General features: G+C 53.6%; 2 protein-coding genes across 17 annotated transcripts; one reads left to right on the top strand and one right to left on the bottom strand.

Moving 5' to 3' along the window:
* The first annotated feature begins 491 nt into the window (after nucleotides 1-491).
* On the top strand, nucleotides 492-10311 carry Plekhh3 (pleckstrin homology, MyTH4 and FERM domain containing H3). 15 transcript variants are annotated; one of them, XR_002212479.2, is made up of 13 exons: nucleotides 492-1130; nucleotides 3289-3344; nucleotides 3699-3778; nucleotides 3883-4074; nucleotides 4160-4317; nucleotides 4426-4546; nucleotides 5322-5628; nucleotides 6294-6501; nucleotides 6728-6864; nucleotides 7129-7261; nucleotides 7459-7883; nucleotides 8198-8389; nucleotides 9037-9173. XR_002212479.2 is itself a non-coding variant. In XM_020165174.2 (13 exons), exons 1-13 carry the CDS (start codon nucleotides 969-971, stop codon nucleotides 9211-9213), a joined length of 2364 nt encoding a protein of 787 aa, XP_020020763.1. In that variant the 5' UTR covers nucleotides 492-968; the 3' UTR covers nucleotides 9214-10311. The 15 variants fall into 15 exon arrangements, 12 of the variants coding, with proteins under 12 accessions (XP_020020763.1, XP_073901870.1, XP_020020762.1 ...); XM_020165174.2 differs by having other exon boundaries at nucleotides 6728-6855; nucleotides 7459-7908; nucleotides 9037-10311; XM_074045769.1 differs by having other exon boundaries at nucleotides 3573-3778; nucleotides 7459-7908; nucleotides 9037-10311.
* LOC109687334 (tubulin gamma-2 chain) lies at nucleotides 10305-15547 on the bottom strand. Of its 2 annotated transcripts, none has more exons than XM_020165169.2 (11): nucleotides 15278-15547; nucleotides 14880-14992; nucleotides 14430-14597; nucleotides 14080-14148; nucleotides 13648-13727; nucleotides 13149-13275; nucleotides 12102-12188; nucleotides 11836-11985; nucleotides 11044-11196; nucleotides 10806-10967; nucleotides 10305-10697 (listed from the first exon to the last, which is right to left on the bottom strand). In XM_020165169.2, the coding sequence occupies exons 1-11, from the start codon at nucleotides 15324-15326 to the stop codon at nucleotides 10500-10502; spliced, it is 1356 nt and encodes a 451-aa protein (XP_020020758.1). In that variant the 5' UTR covers nucleotides 15327-15547; the 3' UTR covers nucleotides 10305-10499. The 2 variants fall into 2 exon arrangements, with proteins under 2 accessions (XP_020020758.1, XP_020020759.1); XM_020165170.2 differs by having other exon boundaries at nucleotides 10577-10713.
* Nucleotides 15548-17276: the final 1729 nt, after the last annotated feature.

Below are 17276 nucleotides of genomic sequence, written 5' to 3'. Positions count from 1 at the left end.
GGTCCCGTGGGCAGGTCCGAGCCCCCACGCGGTAGCTAAGGCTCGTCCCTTTTTCAGGAACCCTGAGATCAGACAGACGAGCAGAGGGCAGCAGTCGGGCTTCCCTCCAGCCCCACGCCCTACGGTCTCCAGAGCTCTTTCTGAAGAGGGTTTTTAATTTGCTGGTTGGTGAACCAAGAGTTAAAACAAGAGCATGAAGGCGGGCTTCCGTGACGTCACTGGCACCCCGCGACCGACCTCAGAGATTGGGGAGTGGTTAACACGCACCGCCCCCTCCCTCCCCATTTCTCCTGTCCCTCCCTGCTGTCACCCAGCCAGGGGCACATGATGCAACCCGCCGCGGTTTCAAGCGTGTGATTGGTGGCCGCGCCCGGCGCCTGGCACAGGGATTGGGCGGAGGAGGCTGTGACGCAACGCGAACCCGGCCTGGTAAAGAAGGGAGGAGAGAAAAAAGAAGGAATGGGAGGGGACCTTGCGGGGGAGGGGGCTGGGGAGGCGGGGTCCGGGAGCTGTGCTCTCGCCCCCAGCGCGCCAGTCCTGGGGCTGCAGGGAGCGCAGCGCGCGCCGCCCGGGTCCGGGCCACCGGACTCCCTACCGGACACGACCCTCCCTGGAGCTTGGACAACTGCCCACCTTGGACACTGCACCGGACACTGCCCCCCACAGGGCTGGACATTACAACGGACACTACTTCCCAGCTCCGGACATTGCTCCCTCTCACTCCCCTTCTCCACGGCCTTGGACGCTTTCCCCCTCCCCCTCCGGGGGCCCAGACATTGAGCCCCCCGCAGGTTCTAGCTAGCGTCTTCTTGCACTCCAGCACTGGACACTGACTCTTCCCAGTCCCACTCTCCCTCCTCCTCCCGCCTCATCTTTACCCCTCTTGGGTCGGAGCCCCGCCAGTTTCTCCAGTCCTCTGCTGCTCGGCTGCGGCTGCCTGCGCCCCCATCCCCCGGCTACTCGCCCGGATGCCTCTCCCCGGGGGATTGTGGTGGCTCCTCTGCTGCCGTCGAGGTTTCACTCTTCTGCACCGGGACTACGGGGACGGCGAGCTTAGCGGGGACGGGGACGAGGACGAGGACGAGGAGACCTTTGAGCTACGGACCCCAAGTCCAGCGGGCGGCGGGAGGGTAAGTCCCAGGGGATTTGGAGCCTTGTCGCAATCCCTTGTACTACAACCGACCGCCACGCCTGATCCTGCTCCAGACTCCAGCCAAACGCTGCCGAGCTCTTGGCGAACTGGGGATGGGGGAGATTCTTTGCCTGGAGGCCAGAGCCCCCGGGAGCTCAAGGAGTAGCCCTACTCAGAATGTGCCTGTGGGCCTCGCGCTGCACACTGGGCGCTGTCCACCTGCTGGGGGCCCTGGGGCAGAGGAGGCGTCACGCGTGGCCCGACCTAGCCTTGCCTCTCCCTTCCCTGCCGGGTCGGCGTCCCATCCCGTCTCCTTCCGCCTCCGCCAGCGCCAAGGAATGTGGCGAGGCCGGCTGGGCGGCTCGAACGCCTGGGTCCGCTCTGCTCCCAGTTCATGAGCTCTAGGGCCAGATGCGGGAGCTGCCACCGCAGGAGCCTGGGCGAGGGGGGAAAGGCATCCTAAGACTGGGGTCCGCGGCGAGGACTCCACGGAGTGGGAGCCGGGGGCTCTGGCACTTTGAGAACCTCTCCTTCTTATCCTGCCGTTCAAGGCAGAACTCTTCGCCTTTCCTGGTGAGGCTCCTGGGAAATCCTGAGGGAATGGTGAGGAACACTTGGTTGCCGGGTTTTGTCAGATCTCCCCATGGGGAAACTGAGGCACGATTAGATTGTCAGCCCTCCATCCCCTGACGTGCCTTCTTTCATACCCAGTGACCAGACTCCCGTTTTCTGTGACCTGGGTCAGGCTCCCATCCCCCGCTCAGGGGTCCCCAGCAGGCCTTGTGGCTCAGTGCCCGGGTGGGGCCGGCTGCACTGTCGGGCAGGCGCCAGCACCTGGCGAGGCAGAGGGCAGATAAATATAGAGGGGAGAAGGAGGGAAGCAGGGGACTGCGATCAGGGGAGTTGGTCTAAGAGGGTGATCTGTACCTGCCTTTGTGGTAGTGTGGAGGATAGCCCTACCCAGAAAATAGGTGCTCCCATGGAAGGTGCAGGACCCAGGTGTCCCCTCAATTCCAGCCTGGGCAGATCTGCTTTGTCAACCACTCCATTGCCTTCCTCGGTCCACCTCCACCCCCTCCTCTCCAGAGCTTGGGGACAGGTGTCTCTGGTCCCCTTTCCTCCCTCCTCCCTCCTGGCTTTAGCAGTCTGAGCACATTGGGACCATGGCACCATTCCTGCCTGGCTTGGCTCTGGGTTGGGTTTTAAGGCCTCTATCAGACTCGGGGCTACAGTTGAAGTTTCAGGGCAGGGGTTGCCCGTGGACTGGGTGTGAGAGAAGGGTAAAATCCCCAGCTACACCTGACCTGAGGATTGTGTGCTCCTCAACCTGACCAGGCCTGGTTTCCTGAGACCCAGCAAAGAAAGGTCTCCACTCACACCTAAGTCTCAGGGGTGTCTGTAGAAGAACATAGCTTTCTGAGAAAGTCCCATACTAAAGGGTCCCTCTTTTTATTTATTTATTTTTTGATGGTACTGGGGTTTGAACTCAGGCCTACACCTTGAGTCACTCCACCAGCCCTTTTGTGTTTGGTGTTTTCCAGATAGGGTCTTGTGAACTATTTGCCCAGGTTGGCTTTGAACCACAATCCTCCTGATCTCTGCCTCCTGAGTAGCTAGGATTACAGGCGTGAGCCATTGGTGCCCAGCATCCCTCTTCCCTTCGTTCATCTCTATGTCCACTACCTGCCCTATCCTGGCCAACAAGGCAGAGTGGGTGAAGGAAAGATGAGAAGGAGGGAGTGACTTCCAGGTAGCCACAGTGAGAAGGGACTTCATCACCTCTCAGGTTTCAAAGATGGGGAAACTAAGGCCCAGAGATGGGAGGAGACCCTAGTGAGTTAGTGATCCAGCTGGTATTAGAACCCAGGTCTCCTAATTCCCTGCCTCCACCCTCTCCACCCCTGATTGCATCTTCCAAGGGTAATGGAGACTAGGCACGAGCTTTGGTTTCTTAGCTTCTGGCTGTTTTGTAGAGTCGTTACTCTGAGACCGGCACAAGGGGCGATCCCAGAGTGGATCTGGATCCGCCGCCTGGTCACTATCCCAACTCCTTGACTCCTTTCTCAATCCCCTGATCGGCGCTGTCCTAAGCGCAGAAGCCACAGGCATTACGCCGGGAGAACTGATGCTGAGCGTTTCCCTGCCTATCTCCCCAGAGTCCCCTGGACGTGACGCTGACCCAGCCGGTGAGGAGCGGGCCGGTCCCGGAGAGGTGAGCCTCGCCTCTGCGTCCCGTAGTTTTGAGACCCGGGACGGTTCCCAGGACCCCCGTCCTCGCTGTCTTCCCTCGCGGGGTTGTGCAATAAGGGAGAGGCCCTACGCCGCCGGACGCTGTGGTTTGGCCGGGGTCCCGGGGGGCGGTCCGGCCGGGGGCGCGGGGAGGAAGGGGGAGTCGGGCTATTTCTGGTATAAGGTCAGAACGGCCCCGCGGTTCCCACAGCCTGGAGGATGGGTGCTCAGCTTGGAAGGAGGCACCCCTTGCAGTCCGGGGAGCCCCTATGGAGAAGCCCCCTGGAGGCGGAGTGGAGGCCCAGCAGCCTCGCCCAACTCTCTTTCTCTGGCCCAGGCTGCCGAGCTGGGAAGAGACCTGGAGCCTCATCCCAGAAAAGGGGCTGCCGGAGGACGACCCAGACGTCGTTGTGAAAGGTGGGGAACCACTGTCAGCGCACCCTAGAGACCCGCAATACGCAATACCAACCCTTCAGGGGATAATGCCTCTTGCTAATCCCCTTCCCTCCATCTCCTCCCAGGCTGGCTGTACCGGGAACCCCGGGGTGTAGGGGCGCGGCCATGGCTGCCCCCACGCCGAGCCTGGTTTGTGCTCACGCGAGACTCCCTGGACCAGTTCAGCAGCAGCGGGAAGGGGGCGAGGCGCCTCGGGAGCCTCGTGCTTACGAGCCTGTGCTCTGTGACTGGCCCGGAGCGAAGGCCTAAGGAGACCGGTGAGACCTCTTGGGAACCGTCCTATCTACCTGGCAGGGGCGCCAACAGACCCTGATTGCCTTCTGTGCCCTCTCTCTCCACCAGGTCTGTGGTCAGTGACTGTGTCTGGACGGAAACACAGCGTTCGCCTCTGCTCCCCGCGCCAGGCAGAGGCAGAGCGCTGGGGGGGGGCCTTGCGTGAAGTGATTGCCTCAAAGGCTCCGCTAGAGACCCCCACCCAGCTACTCCTCAGGGACATACAGGTGAGAGAGTGGAATCCAGTGAGAGCCAGGGGTGGTGGGCCCAAAAGCTTTCTGGGCTCATAAAGAGCTCCCTTCCCCCATCAAGGTAACCCTCTTCTTGGCCTCTAGGAGAGTTGCGGGGACCCAGAGGCAGTGGCCCTAATCTACAGGCGGAACCCAATTCTGAGGCATACCAGTGGAGCCTTGTATGCCCCGCTCCTGCCCCTGCCCTATGAAGTCAGTGCCCCAGGTGAGTGGTGTCCAGGCTCAAGTCCCCTGGATGGGATGGGGTGGATCAGAGGTAAGAATCCAAATGCCTTAACTGCAGGGAATCAAGAGTCTTCAAGGGCTCTTGAAGGTGAAACTTGAAGCTGGCCAGTATGCCTGGGAGAGAAGTCAGAACAGAAAAAAAGGGCACACTGTGACCACTTCCCTAAGAATCTCATTCTGACCACAGATGTTCCTTCAGGAGTGTTTATACTCTCCTTTATTTTTTTCCATTATAGCCTTAAGACCATGTCACATTACCTTTACAAGTGATGGAAAAGCCATCACTTGGAGGAAATGTGGTGGTCTCACCCAGCTATACTTTTCTCCCAAAGGGTATAGTGATTTGCCCAGTTCCTAAACCTAGAGGTTTAAGAAAGCTGGGAGGCTGGGAGAAGAACGCTGGTTTTCTGATGCTCAGTCAGGCTCATTTTTTGGCCCACAATGATGGCTCTTAGTACCCAGTTAGAGAATCTGGGATTTGAACCTAGGTCCCTTTGTTTTTCTCTTTACCTTAATAACTCAAAGTCCAGGATTAGCAGGATAAGGGGAGGGGTTCTTGGGAGGCAAGGGTTGAGAACTTGGTTCTGTGGGACCATTGCTTTCCCTTCATTCTTCCTGTCGTTCGTACCCTCCCCTCCTTGCCATCCCTGATCCCCTTACACTCCCTCTGACCTTCTCCTGGTTCTTGCTTTCCTCCCAGGGCACAGCTCTGTGTTCCCTTTCCAAACCATCCCTCCGCCCCAACCCTCCCGCAGGTCCAGGCTATGCACCTTTGCGAGAGGAGGCAGTGCGGTTGTTCCTGGCACTGCAAGAGCTGGAGGGAGCAAGGCGCCCGGGGCCCCTGATGCAAGGTGTGCTCCAAACCTGCAGGGACCTGCCTGCACTCCAGGACGAACTCTTCCTGCAGCTGGCTAAGCAGACCTCAGGTCCCGCAGGTCCCCCTGGGCTCCCTGCTACTCAAGACCCTGCTACCCTGCGGTACTGGCAGCTCCTCACTTGCATGAGCTGCACCTTCCGACCTGGGAGAGCTGTACGGGGGCACCTCCTAGGACATTTGGAGAGGTGAGAGAAGAGGGGCCAAGTGTGAGACCAAGGCAAAGAAGCTACAGGACTGGGCAAGACAGGCAGGCCTTTGCAAAGAGTTTGGCAAATGTAGAACCTAGATCCAGAGAAGGGAAGAGACTTGCCCATGGTCAGGTCTGGTGCTAATGTAAGCAGTGTCACTGTGGGAATTACAAGATCATATCCCACTTATGACTAGATAAATTACAATAAGGCACCCCCTTTGAGCAGAGCAATTATTAAAAGACTGTTTTCTCCTCCGATGATGCAGGCCAGTGTCTGGGCTTAAGAAGGCTGGGTTTAGGAAAACGTAGGAATGTGGCTCAATTTCAGATTTCAGCCCAGATCACTAAGATGTTGGAAGTGGATGGGTCAGTTGGGAGGGAACTGCCTGGAAACTTTGAAAGCAATTTGGCTCCATGCAAAGGACCGCAGACATTTAGGCTGTTCTCAAGGAGCATGAGTTGGAAAGGAGGAAATTGGCCAAATGAAATAATTTTTCTTTTTTTTTTGCGGTGCTGGGAAGTCAAACCTAGGGCCTCAAGCATGCTAAGCAAGCACTGAGCAGATGAAATAAACCATAATACAAGAAAGCGAGAGGAAGAGGGAAGAAGATGGGAAGGAAAGCCTTTGGAGCACTGATCCTTGGATTCTTCCTAATCCAGGACCGAGCAGGCACTCCCAAACTCAGAACTAGCAGAATATGCACGCTTTATCCGGAAAGCGCTGTGTCGAACACGTGGCCGAGAACTAGTGCCATCGCTGGCCGAGATTTCCGCGCTAAGTAGACGGCAGGAGCTGTTATGTACGGTGCACTGTCCTGGGGCTGGCGCATGTCCTGTGGCCATCGATTCCCACACAACAGCCGGGGAGGTGAGGCCAGAGAAAGGCCCCGCTTCCGTGACCCGACCTTCTAGTTTCTCATGCCTGGCCCTCCGGGCTCCTGGCTCTAGGTTTGCCCCAAGTTTCAGATTTCCTAATTTCGGTAATGGAAGTGACAGGACTAAGAAGACCTCTGTAGTTGGCTCAGTCCTTTTCCCAGAATCCTGGCAAGAGCCCTGGGTGGTCTGATTTTCCCCTTTCCTTCCCTCCCCTCTAGGTGGCTCGAGAACTGGTGGGGCGGCTGGGTTTGACCCGGAGCCGTAATGCATTTGCGTTGTACGAGCAGCGAGGGGCCCAAGAGCGAGCCCTAGCTGGGGGAACCCTCGTGGCCGACGTCCTCACCAGGTTTGAGAAGTAAATGTCCAGTCCCAGTCCCATCTATTCAGCTTCGGTCAATCGCTAAGCAAATGTCTATCGAGTGCTTGCCACTGCCGCTGATTTACAAGCTGACCTCCTACCCGCGGGTGGTGTGTCGTCTGACTTCCAGGTTCACCTCTGTGACCCCGCCCGAGCCCCGCCCAAAACGTGTGGCCACGCCCCCACTCGTGCTTTCTTCAGATGCCGGCGCCTTAGGGGCCCCAGCTTCGCTTTTGCATCCCGTCCTTTCCTCTTCTGCAGTTTGGCCTCAGAGGAAGCCGGGCAGGAAGACTCGCCGGACTCCGGGTGGAGACTATGTCTGCGTCTTCACGGACCTCTACACCCTGAGGGGCTGTCCCCAGATGGTCACGAATTGCCTTTCCTCTTTGAGCAGGTGAAGATTTCCGCATTCATGCCTACAAACAGACCCTTAAGCCTGAACCCCTCTTCTTCCGGGTCATCTCATTTAATCATTATGGCAACCCCGCAGGAGACTTTCTCCGAACCCAGACCTCAGATTCCACGCCCCGACAATATTTTCGCGACAATACCGTCGCCGCTCCTAACTGACGCGAGCTGCCTCCCTTGCAGGCTCATGCTCTGCTGCTGCGCGGCCGGCCACCTCCGCCCGACGACACGCTGCGCGCCCTGGCGGCGCTGCGCCTGCAGAGCCTGCACCGGGACTTCTCCCCGCGGGTGCCCTTGCGTTGTCTGGACCGCCTGCTGCCACCCCCCACCCTGCCGCGCGAAGACCCGCCTCGCCCAGCCCCCAGGCCGCCGCCCTCCGCCGCCCTGCTGGCCGGGGCACTCTGGAGCCCGGGCCTGACCAAGAGACGGGCCGAGCGGGCCCGGCGCGGCAGGACGGGCCACACGCCTGGAAGCGCGGTCCGCGAGGGAGGAGGCATGGCGGCTGCGGTGCTGGGCGGCTGGAAGCGGCTACGGGGCATGGGCCGAGCTGAGGCTATGGCTGCCTACCTGGCTCTGGCGGCGCAGTGTCCGGGGTTCGGCGCTGCTCGGTATGACGTTCTGGAGCTGAGCACGGTGAGGGGGAGAAGGGAGAAGAGGTCTCTGGCGGCCCAAGCCCCACACCTTTGCCCCAGAGCCACAGGCCCCCAGTGGGGGTCATTTCATTCCCTTACATCCTGAACAGCTGTACCTATCAAACCCCAGGAGTTACCAGCCTTTGGGTCTGCACCTCCCATTGCCTTAGCATCCTTCCCACATGCACTGTGAATCACATGGGTATCAGGAAGTTCCCTGATTACTGTCATCACCCTCCACCAAAAATAATGCTGCAGCATCCCCTCCTTCCACTTGACTCTGTCTGCAGGAGCCTGGTGGAGGTGCTCCACAGAAGCTATGCCTGGGCCTGGGAGCCAAGACCATGTCCCTCTCCAGGCCTGGTGAGACAGAACCCATCCACAGTGTCAGCTATGGCCATGTGGCCGCCTGCCAGCTAATAGGCCCCCACACTTTAGCATTGAGGGTAGGCGAGAGCCAGCTCCTCCTTCAGAGTCCCCAGGTGAGTGGGAAGAAGGGTTGTGGAAGAAGGGAAGTCAAGAAACATTTAATAAACATCTACCATGCATACAGCTGTAGACACTGGAGTTTCAGCAGTGATCAAAGACAAGTTCAAGGAGCTTACTTTTGAGTGGTGGAGTCAGACAATAAACAAGGAATCAAAGACTGAGTTAGAGATAAATGCCACAAAGGAAGTGACTGTAGTGGCCATAGCATTAGGTAGTCAGGGAAGGATTTTCAGAGAGTGACAGAAGGATCTTTATTTTTGACACAGGGTCTCACTATGTAGCTCAAGCTGGTCATGAACTTTAGATCCACCTGTCCTCACTTCCCAAGTGCTAGGAGCATGTGCCACCACACCTGGCTCTAGAGGGTGACATTTAAGATAGCCATAGGAAGATCTGGGGAAAAGCATTCCAGGTAAAGGGAACCACAAGTGCAAAAGTCCAGAGAAGAGTAAATTTGGCATGCTAGGGGAGCAGAAAGAAGTAACAATGCCCGGCACAGTGGGTAGAGTGGTGATGGGGGTAGGGAAGGGTGCCAGAACATTCAGAACATGGTGAAGAAGCTGGAGCCTTAGAGCCTGGATAAGGAGAAAGAAGAGAATCCAGCAACTCCCGTTGCACACTGACCTCTGCCCTCTCTTAGGTGGAAGAGATCATGCAGCTGGTGAATGCCTACTTGGCCAACCCCTCCCCGGAGAGGCCCTGCAGCAGCTCTGTTCCTCCATGCCAAGACCTGCCAGACATCTCCCCTCCCAGCCAGCACCAAAGCCTGGACGAGACCCAGGGACAGTCTGGCTGTTTGGGGCAGCTGCAGGACTGAGCCTGCCAAGAGGTCACGACTTTTCTTCTGCCTTCAGCCTGGGCCAGGACTGCTCTGAGATTTGAGGAAACCATGGACCTTTCTGGCCCTGCAGGGACAGGGTGCACCCACACCGAAGGGCTGCAATGGGTGTGGACAATTTTCTAGTTTGTTTCTTAATTTATTTGTAGAAGAGAACCAAAAAAAAAAAATCCTTATTTACACAAATCCTTCCTGTGGGAGTGTTGTCAGTGGGACAAGTTGGAGCTCCACTGCTTAGAGCTCTGCCCCTGGGGACGCCCACACTATGTGCTTTCAGCAGGCATTGAAGGCAGTCTGGATACCACAGAGCTCCACCCTCCTTGACCTTCTGGATTTAACCTCCTCCCAGCCAGAATGCTGCCATAGGGTAGTGGGTGGGGCAGGGAAGAAGGCAGTATTGGAAGCTGGCAATTACTCATTCTCTCTTCTCTATTGAGTGTCGTAGGGTGGACCCTTGTCATCCCTGAGGCTGGAGGGCAGTGAGTCATCTGGAATGGCACTGCCCATTTCCTATCCTGGTATCCAGCTTCTGAGCTCTGTTTGGGTCCATCTTTGGTTGCCCACTGCTTTGGGACTGAAATGGAGAGATGATGGGGCAGCACACAGTCCTAAGGACTTCTCTGGCACAGAAAAATAACAAAGGTTGGGCTCAGCCCTACTCCCGTGTTCTGTTCCTGCTTATCAGGGTGGGTTGAACTGAGTTGAGTTCCTGAGACTGGTGGTCCTGGGCACTGGCAATCCAGAGTCTCAGCTTTTCTGACTTACTGAGAATACAGTGGGCTCTAATCCCTAGCCCCCTTATCTCCATCCTGAGTGGAGGAGGTTCGGGCAGCTTGACCCATGTGGGGACGGGAGCATAGGAACTGAGGAGACCGCAGATATCATACACCTTCTAATCTTTAGAGAAGGGTTGAGTGGTTCAAGGCAAGGGATGCCAATGGGAATAGTAGACAAATTAAGACCTGGACTAAGTGGCAAGAAATTAGAGCAGGTGAAGTCCATTCTACCATCACATGTCTGGAAACTGAGGATGCCCTCACCATCCCCCATATTCATAATCAAGCCCTGACTATATTCACCACTAAGCTTTATTACTTTATTAGAAGTGAACAAGCAAATCAAGAGCTCAAGAACCAGGAATAGAACGGAGGCTGTTAGAGGCAACTCCTGGTTGGAGATGAACCTAGATGTGGTGAAGTTGGGTCAGAGAGTCCAAGCATTGTGGGGGCTGTGCTTCCTGTTCAGGGAGGGAGTGCAGAGAGAAATCACTGCTCCTGGGTGCCCCAGGAGATATAGTCCGGCCTTGTAGCTGCATGGTACTCATCAATAAGTTCCTGAACAACCTCCCGGGACCTGTCCATCTCATCAAAGTTATCCTTGAAGATGTCTTCCTTTCGGAACTGCTCCAGGAAGGCCCCACGCTTCCACAGCTTGTCGTACTGCTGGCAGGAACTTTCAAAGAGCTAAAAAGAAGGAAATCTTCAGAATGGAAGCAATTTTAGGGGATTAGGTGAGCCTGGTGAAGTTGGATAGTAGAATAGAATGGTCAAAGAACAAGAGACTGTACTCACCGAGGAGATACTGGTGTGGTTGGCCATCATGAGCCCACTGACCCGGTGGGCTGAGGGCAGGTAGGGAGACTTCCTGGATAGGGCCACCTGGATGCTGGCTGGGCCCCAAGGGATGAAGTTGGCCAACTTCCGTTCCCGGATCCTCTGTAGGCTCTTGTGGACCTGGGGTACAGAGTGGTGAAGGTTGCTTCTCCTCTACCCTGTGGTCCAGGGGGTAGGGCGAAGGGGCCTCACGTACCTGGGTGGGGTCTACCTCTCCCTGGATGATGTTGAGGATGGCAATGTAGCAGTGGTTGGTCTGGCGGTCTCGGCCTGTGGATACCATCACATTCTTGGGCTGTAGCAGTCGCCTCATGACATCCAGAACTGTGGTCTTCCTCACACTGGCCACCTGAGGGGAAGTGGGTCACAGGGACCAGGCCAGCATTCAGGGCTGAGTCCAGAGATGCACAGATAGAAGACAGTAATCATCTGGTTTGGGGCAGGATGGTACTGGGGTTTGAATTCAGGTTCTATGATTGCTAGGCAATCACTCTACCCCTTGAGCAAGCCCTTTTTGTTTTACTTAATTTTTCTAAAGGATCTCCCATTTTTGTCCTGACCAGCCTGGACCAACATAGCTGGAATGATAGGCACGCATAACCATGACATCTTGCTAACTTTTTCCCAGCTGGCCTGGAACCTGAGTAGCTGGGATTATAGGTGTGAACCACCATGCTTGGCCTAGGGAATGTCTTTAGCTCATTCTACACTGAATCTTTGCCATGGAATTAGAATATCAACTCTCTGTAGCTCAGCAAACTCATGCCCTTGTACAGGAGCAGAAGCTGATCCCATTCAGACCAGCCCCTGTAGGAACCAAAGGCAGAGGGATAATGCAGACTAGGCAGTAAGCAAGTTGTATGCTGTGTGCCAGTCTGAGCACAACACCTCTGGGGGCTGCAAAGGGAAGCTCCTGGGACAGAGGAAGAAGAGAAAGACAGGGTCAGGGTCTGCTGGACCTAGGGCCGGGGTCACTGAGGGCTCTTACTGATTGGTCCGTGGTGAGGGGGGTGTAGCCGGTCATGAGGAAGTGGAGCCGTGGTGTGGGAATGAGCGAGGCAATGAGGCCAATGAGGTCATTGTTCATGTAGCCAGGATAGCGCAGGGTGGTGGTGCTGGCTGACATGATGGTGGAAACCTGAGGACAGTGGGAAAAGGGTGCTGTGTCAAGGGCCTCAACCTGAGTGGCCCTCCCTTAATGTCTCTCCAGGAAGAGGGCTTCCAGTTCAAAGGAGTCCAGAACTAGGGGCTCACCAGCTGGTTGATCTGAGAGAAGGATGGGTTTTGGATGTGCAGGCGGTCTGTGGCGATCCGGTTAAGGGCTGTGTTGTCCAGTACCACCTGGGAGGACAAAAGGGGAAGGTCATAGCATCTTTTGAGGAGAAAGGGACATAAAAATAAGATATAGTTAGGCTGGGGCATGGCTCAAGTGGTAAAGTGACTGCCTAGCAAGCACAGAGCCCTGAATTCAAACTCAAGTACCACAGAAATAAAATATAGTTTAACTTCTGCTAAACTCCAAATCCAAGAAGTAGGTTTGCTACTTTAAAAGGAAAGTACTGTCTCTGGGGCATATAACAAGATATCTATAGACCATGCAGGACAGTAAATAAATATGTGAGTGCCCTCATGTGCCACACACAATGCCTGACTCTGGAGAGACCATAGAAAGAAAAACAGACATAGTTTTTGCCCTCAGGAGGCCTACAGTCAGTGGAGAGGGACAGGTATTCAAACAGGCTGTAAGGTGTAGCTCAGTAGTGGAGCACGTTTAGTATGCATGAAACCCTGGATTCAAATTCCAGTACCAAAAAATAAAAATAAATAAAACAGTCAAGACACACATTTGTAATCCCAGCTGAGGCAGGAGGATGCAAGTTGAAGGCCAGCCTGGAAAACTTAATGAGATACTGTTTCTAAATTAATTAAAACAATAGGAGAGTTTGGTTAACAATTTGGAATATGCACAAAGAAATCTGGTCTTGACTGGGTAGTTGGGAAGGTTTAGCTAAGAAAGTAACCCTTGATTTGGGAGTTCAAATATGAGTAGGCATTGAGTAGGCAAAATGAGGGTACAAGGTGGGGGTGGAGCCATAGTCACTATATTGAGAGTCTTTCTGCCTAAAAGAACTGGAAGCAACTTGGAAGTTGGGGCCTTGTTTCATAATTTGGGCCACACAGCATGACTTTGTTGGTCCTCTGTTCTCTGTGTGGGCCAGGGCTTGGGAAAGATAAAGGTGTATGTGATTGACTGGCCTTGGAGGGCAGTCAAAGCCTCTGACTTGCTCTTCCACTGCTCACCACACAGTCTGCGTTCTGGGTCAGCCTCTTGAGCGTGAGGAGTGAGTTGTAGGGCTGGACCACTACATCGCTCATCTCATCCTGGCTGGGAAACACTGAGTATGTCTGCACCAGCTTCTTAGGATACCTGAAGGCCAGGAAGAAGGAAAAAGGTAGATCCCTTTGGAAGGACCCCTATGACTGCCAGCCTCTGTCTTCTCTAGGAACAACAGGGACCATTCTTTTCTAAGTGCCTCTGTGTTCTTGTACAAAAGAAGTAAAAGCAGAGCTGGGTCTTCAGAGCCAAAAATAAGCCACAAGCATCAAATTCTGTAGGTCCTCTCCCCACCCTCCCCCCTGCCCACCATTACTGCTTCCTAAATGTTCCCTGGGTGGTCTGTCCCTATGATTCATTGGGGGCTAGTGGCAGATCTTCTAGCTTAAGAGACAAAAGTGACAACATAGAACGACTTTACCCAGTAAACCAGGTCTAATGCCCTCTCCTCAAATACCAGCTTACCTGTCATTAAGTCGCTCCAAGAGGTAGGAGCCCAGACCAGAACCCGTCCCTCCAGCAATGGAGTGACATAACTCAAATCCCTATATGGGGAGAGATGGAGAGGCAGAGTCCAAGGATCTAGAGGAGAGACTTCAGGCTTGTTTCATTCTCCACTTCAACACACCCATGTCTCATGGCTTCCTCTTTGTTCCTCCTGCCCCAAGACTCCTTGGCAATGTTCACAGCCTGAGCAGAAGCTGAATGATTCATGTCTAAGGAGCTGATGCCACCTAGATTATTATTGCCTTGAGATCAAGGACCTTATTTACCTTGGCATCCCACATGTGATGCCCTGAAACAGGTTTTCAGTTGAATTGTCTCCATCACATCACCTGTTCAGGCTACCACCTGATTTTTTTTCCCCCAACACTCTAAAATGAGGGATAACCTCACCTCTAGACTGTCACTTCCATCTGCCTCTCGGTCTATGATGTCAAAGATATCTTCATGGATTTTCTCACCCTGTACAGAGATGAGTAGAGGAGTGTCAGGCCAAACACTCATTTTAGCACCCTGGGACACTGTTGCCGCCCTGAAGCAGAGCCTCTGTGTAGTCTTCAACCAGAAATACTACTTTGTGAATGATTTACACAAAATTTGCATAAACTTTTCCCTAGCTGTCCCTCTTATCAGGGTATCCATTTGTCTCTTATTGTCAATCTAGTCTGATTAAATTCCAAGATTGCTTGAGCCTGCCTTGCCATTGGGTACCACTATCAAAGGAGTGTGGAATCCATGAACACCTGGGAGAATCCCCTGGCCCAGTTGTTGCCAGCTCCTCCTCCATGCTCTGCCAGGTAGATGTTCTCTGGGTTGTAGAGTTTGGCGTATGGGGAGTTGAGGATGGAGTGGATCACCCGGGGCTCCAGGTCCAGCAGCACTGCCCTGGGGATGTAGTGCTCATCGTCTGCCTGTCAAGGTGAGGGCACAGGAAGGGGCTCAGCCTCCCAACTCATTTTTCTTTGCGGGGCTGGGTATGGAACCCAGGGCCTTGTACATGCTAGGCAAGCACTCTACCACTGAGCTGCCTCCCCACCCCCCTCTCAACTCTGACTCCTACGGGTCCTCCCTACTCAAGGCCCCACCTCCCACCCTGGACCCTCTGCCTAGCGGGTTTCCCAGTACCAAGCCGCTGCCCTTCCCTTCAGGGCCCCTGGACTACTGCTGGCCCTGGTCTAGTCGCTGGGGGGCACCTGGTAGAAAAAGACGTCCTTGCGGTCAGTGCCCTCAGTGGCGAACTCCTCCACGATGCCCTCGGGACTGATACCATGCTCGGCACACAGTTGTTTCCAGAACTCGAACCCAACTGGGGGGAGGAGAGGAAGACGCCCGGGTCTGTTAGAGCCATAAGGCCTGAGGAGCCCGGTGTTAGGCTCAGAGGCTGTCATACTCAAGAGAGGTGGACCCAAGATGCCTGGGCCTGGGAGTCATCACAGCCCAGGGCTAGAGGGGCAGTTCTTGGTCTGGCTCATCATGCGCAGTAGGGCAGGTGGTTCATGAAAGAAAAAGGGGACTGGTGGGTGCCAGGCAGTTGAGTGTGGCCCTAGGGGTAGAAGCAGAGGTTGGCGGGGCCCGGCGCTCGCTTGCTCACTCTGGTTGCCGCACTGGCCCAGCTGCAGGGTGATGATCTCCCGGGGCATCGCTGCTCAGACGTGGCCCCGGCCGGGCGGGAGTCACGGCTGAGACAAATGCCTGGCAGCCGGGAACCCAGGATTCAGGGAACGCGAGCTCTCTAGGTCTTTTGCCGCGGGTGCTCGGTCTGCGCGTGTGCAGTGGGGGCCTCTCCTCAGCCGCCGAGCCGTGGAGCCCAACCTGGGCATCATTTTCTCCCTTAGCAGTCGCAGCTGGAATTCAGCACAGGCGCAGAGTGAGGCCACGCCCCCTGCTGCCACTGTTCTGCGCCTGCGCCTTGAGACTTTCGCAGGGTCGCGACCAGAGTATGGGGGGAGGGGAGGGAAGGGAGGAATCAGGTGGACGCTGCTGTCCAGGTGTGCGAAGACCTATCTAGGTAGGTGAGAGATTCTGCAGGCTGTGCAAGCTCGAAGGGCTGGATTCAAGCCAACTTTTTAAAAAATTGTGTTACGATATACATAGTAGAAAAATTACCATTGTAATCATTTGTAAGTTCTATGGCATTAAGTACATTCACATTGTTCTTTAACGACCATCAGCACCTTCCTGAACGTTCTCATCTTCCCAAACTGAAACTCTGTACGCTTTAAAGAGTAACTTTCCTTTCCTCCTCCCCTCCGCCTGACAGTCGCCATTCTTTGTCTATGAATTTTTTTTTTTTTAATATGGACTGTTTCACGAATTTGGGTTTCATCCATGCTCAGGGGCCATATTAATTTTCTCTATATGTTCCAAGCTGAAGCGAGCACGGTCTATGAGTTTGATTTCTCTGTGAACCTAAATGGAATCCTACAGTATTTATCCTGTGTTGACTTCTTTCACTTAGCATGATGTCTCAGGGTTCCTTCATTTTATAGCTTGTGTCAGAATTGCTTTCCTTTTTAAGACTGAATTTCCATTGTAAGTACTACTTTTTGTTTAGACATTCATCCCTCTCTGGCCCCTTGGGTTGCTTCTACTCTAGTTCTTACCAATGCTGCTGCTTTGAACATAGGGGTACAAATACTTCTTCATGTCCCTGCTTTCAGTTCTTTTGGATGAATACACAGAAGTAGAATTGCTGGATCAAATGATGATTTCATGCTCAATTTTTTAAGGAATCCTCATATTTTCCACAGCAACTGTAAAATTTTACATTATCACTAGCAATGCAGAAGGTTCCAAGTTCATCGCCCCCCACCCCAACAGTTGTAACTTTGTCTTTTCATAATAGCCATCCTAATGGTGGTGAAGTGATATCCCATGGTGATTTTTATTTTAAATTTCAGAAAACTTTGATGATATAAGCATGATTTTGCATTTTAACTAGTTTTTTATTTTGAAATTTTATGTAAGTGGTATGAAAGCATAAAATTATAGAAAAGCAGTGTGTGTTTTTTCTCCCTACACTAAGGTTGAGATTTAGCCATGTTTATACATGTATATCTATTTATTTATTTTTGGTCCCAGGGCCTCACACATGCTAAGCACATGCTCTACCACTAAGCAACATTCCCAGCCCTGTTTCATTCCTTTTATACTATTTCATTGGAAAATGAAACCAGTTTATTCTACTTTTATAAGCCCAGGAGTTGTCTGCTTGTGAACATAAATGAAAATGTCTGTATAGGGACACATGTGACTTTAGCTTTACCAGATTTTGCATATTTTCTCTTAGATGGCTGTTCAATTTATACTCTTATTAGCAATGGAGTTCTCATTTCTTTACATCCATATCTACACTTGGGTTAGCAGATGCTAATTTTTGTCAGTTCCGTGGGTGCTGGATGGGATTTCATGGCTGAAATTTCCATTTCTGATCACAAGCAAAGTTGATTCATTTTTCTTTTTTCTTTCTTTTCTTTTTTTTTTTTTTGGTGGGACTGGGGTTTGAACTCAGGGCTTTGTGCTTACAGGTGTTCTACATCTTGAGTCACACATTTAGTCCACCATTGTCCTTTGATTATTTTGGAGTTTGT

The sequence above is a fragment of the Castor canadensis genome, chromosome 11 (assembly GCF_047511655.1).
Source record: "Castor canadensis chromosome 11, mCasCan1.hap1v2, whole genome shotgun sequence".
Taxonomy (NCBI): Eukaryota; Metazoa; Chordata; class Mammalia; order Rodentia; family Castoridae; genus Castor; species Castor canadensis.
Note: the sequence above shows the minus strand (reverse complement) of the source record. Positions and strands in the feature narration are given on the sequence as shown.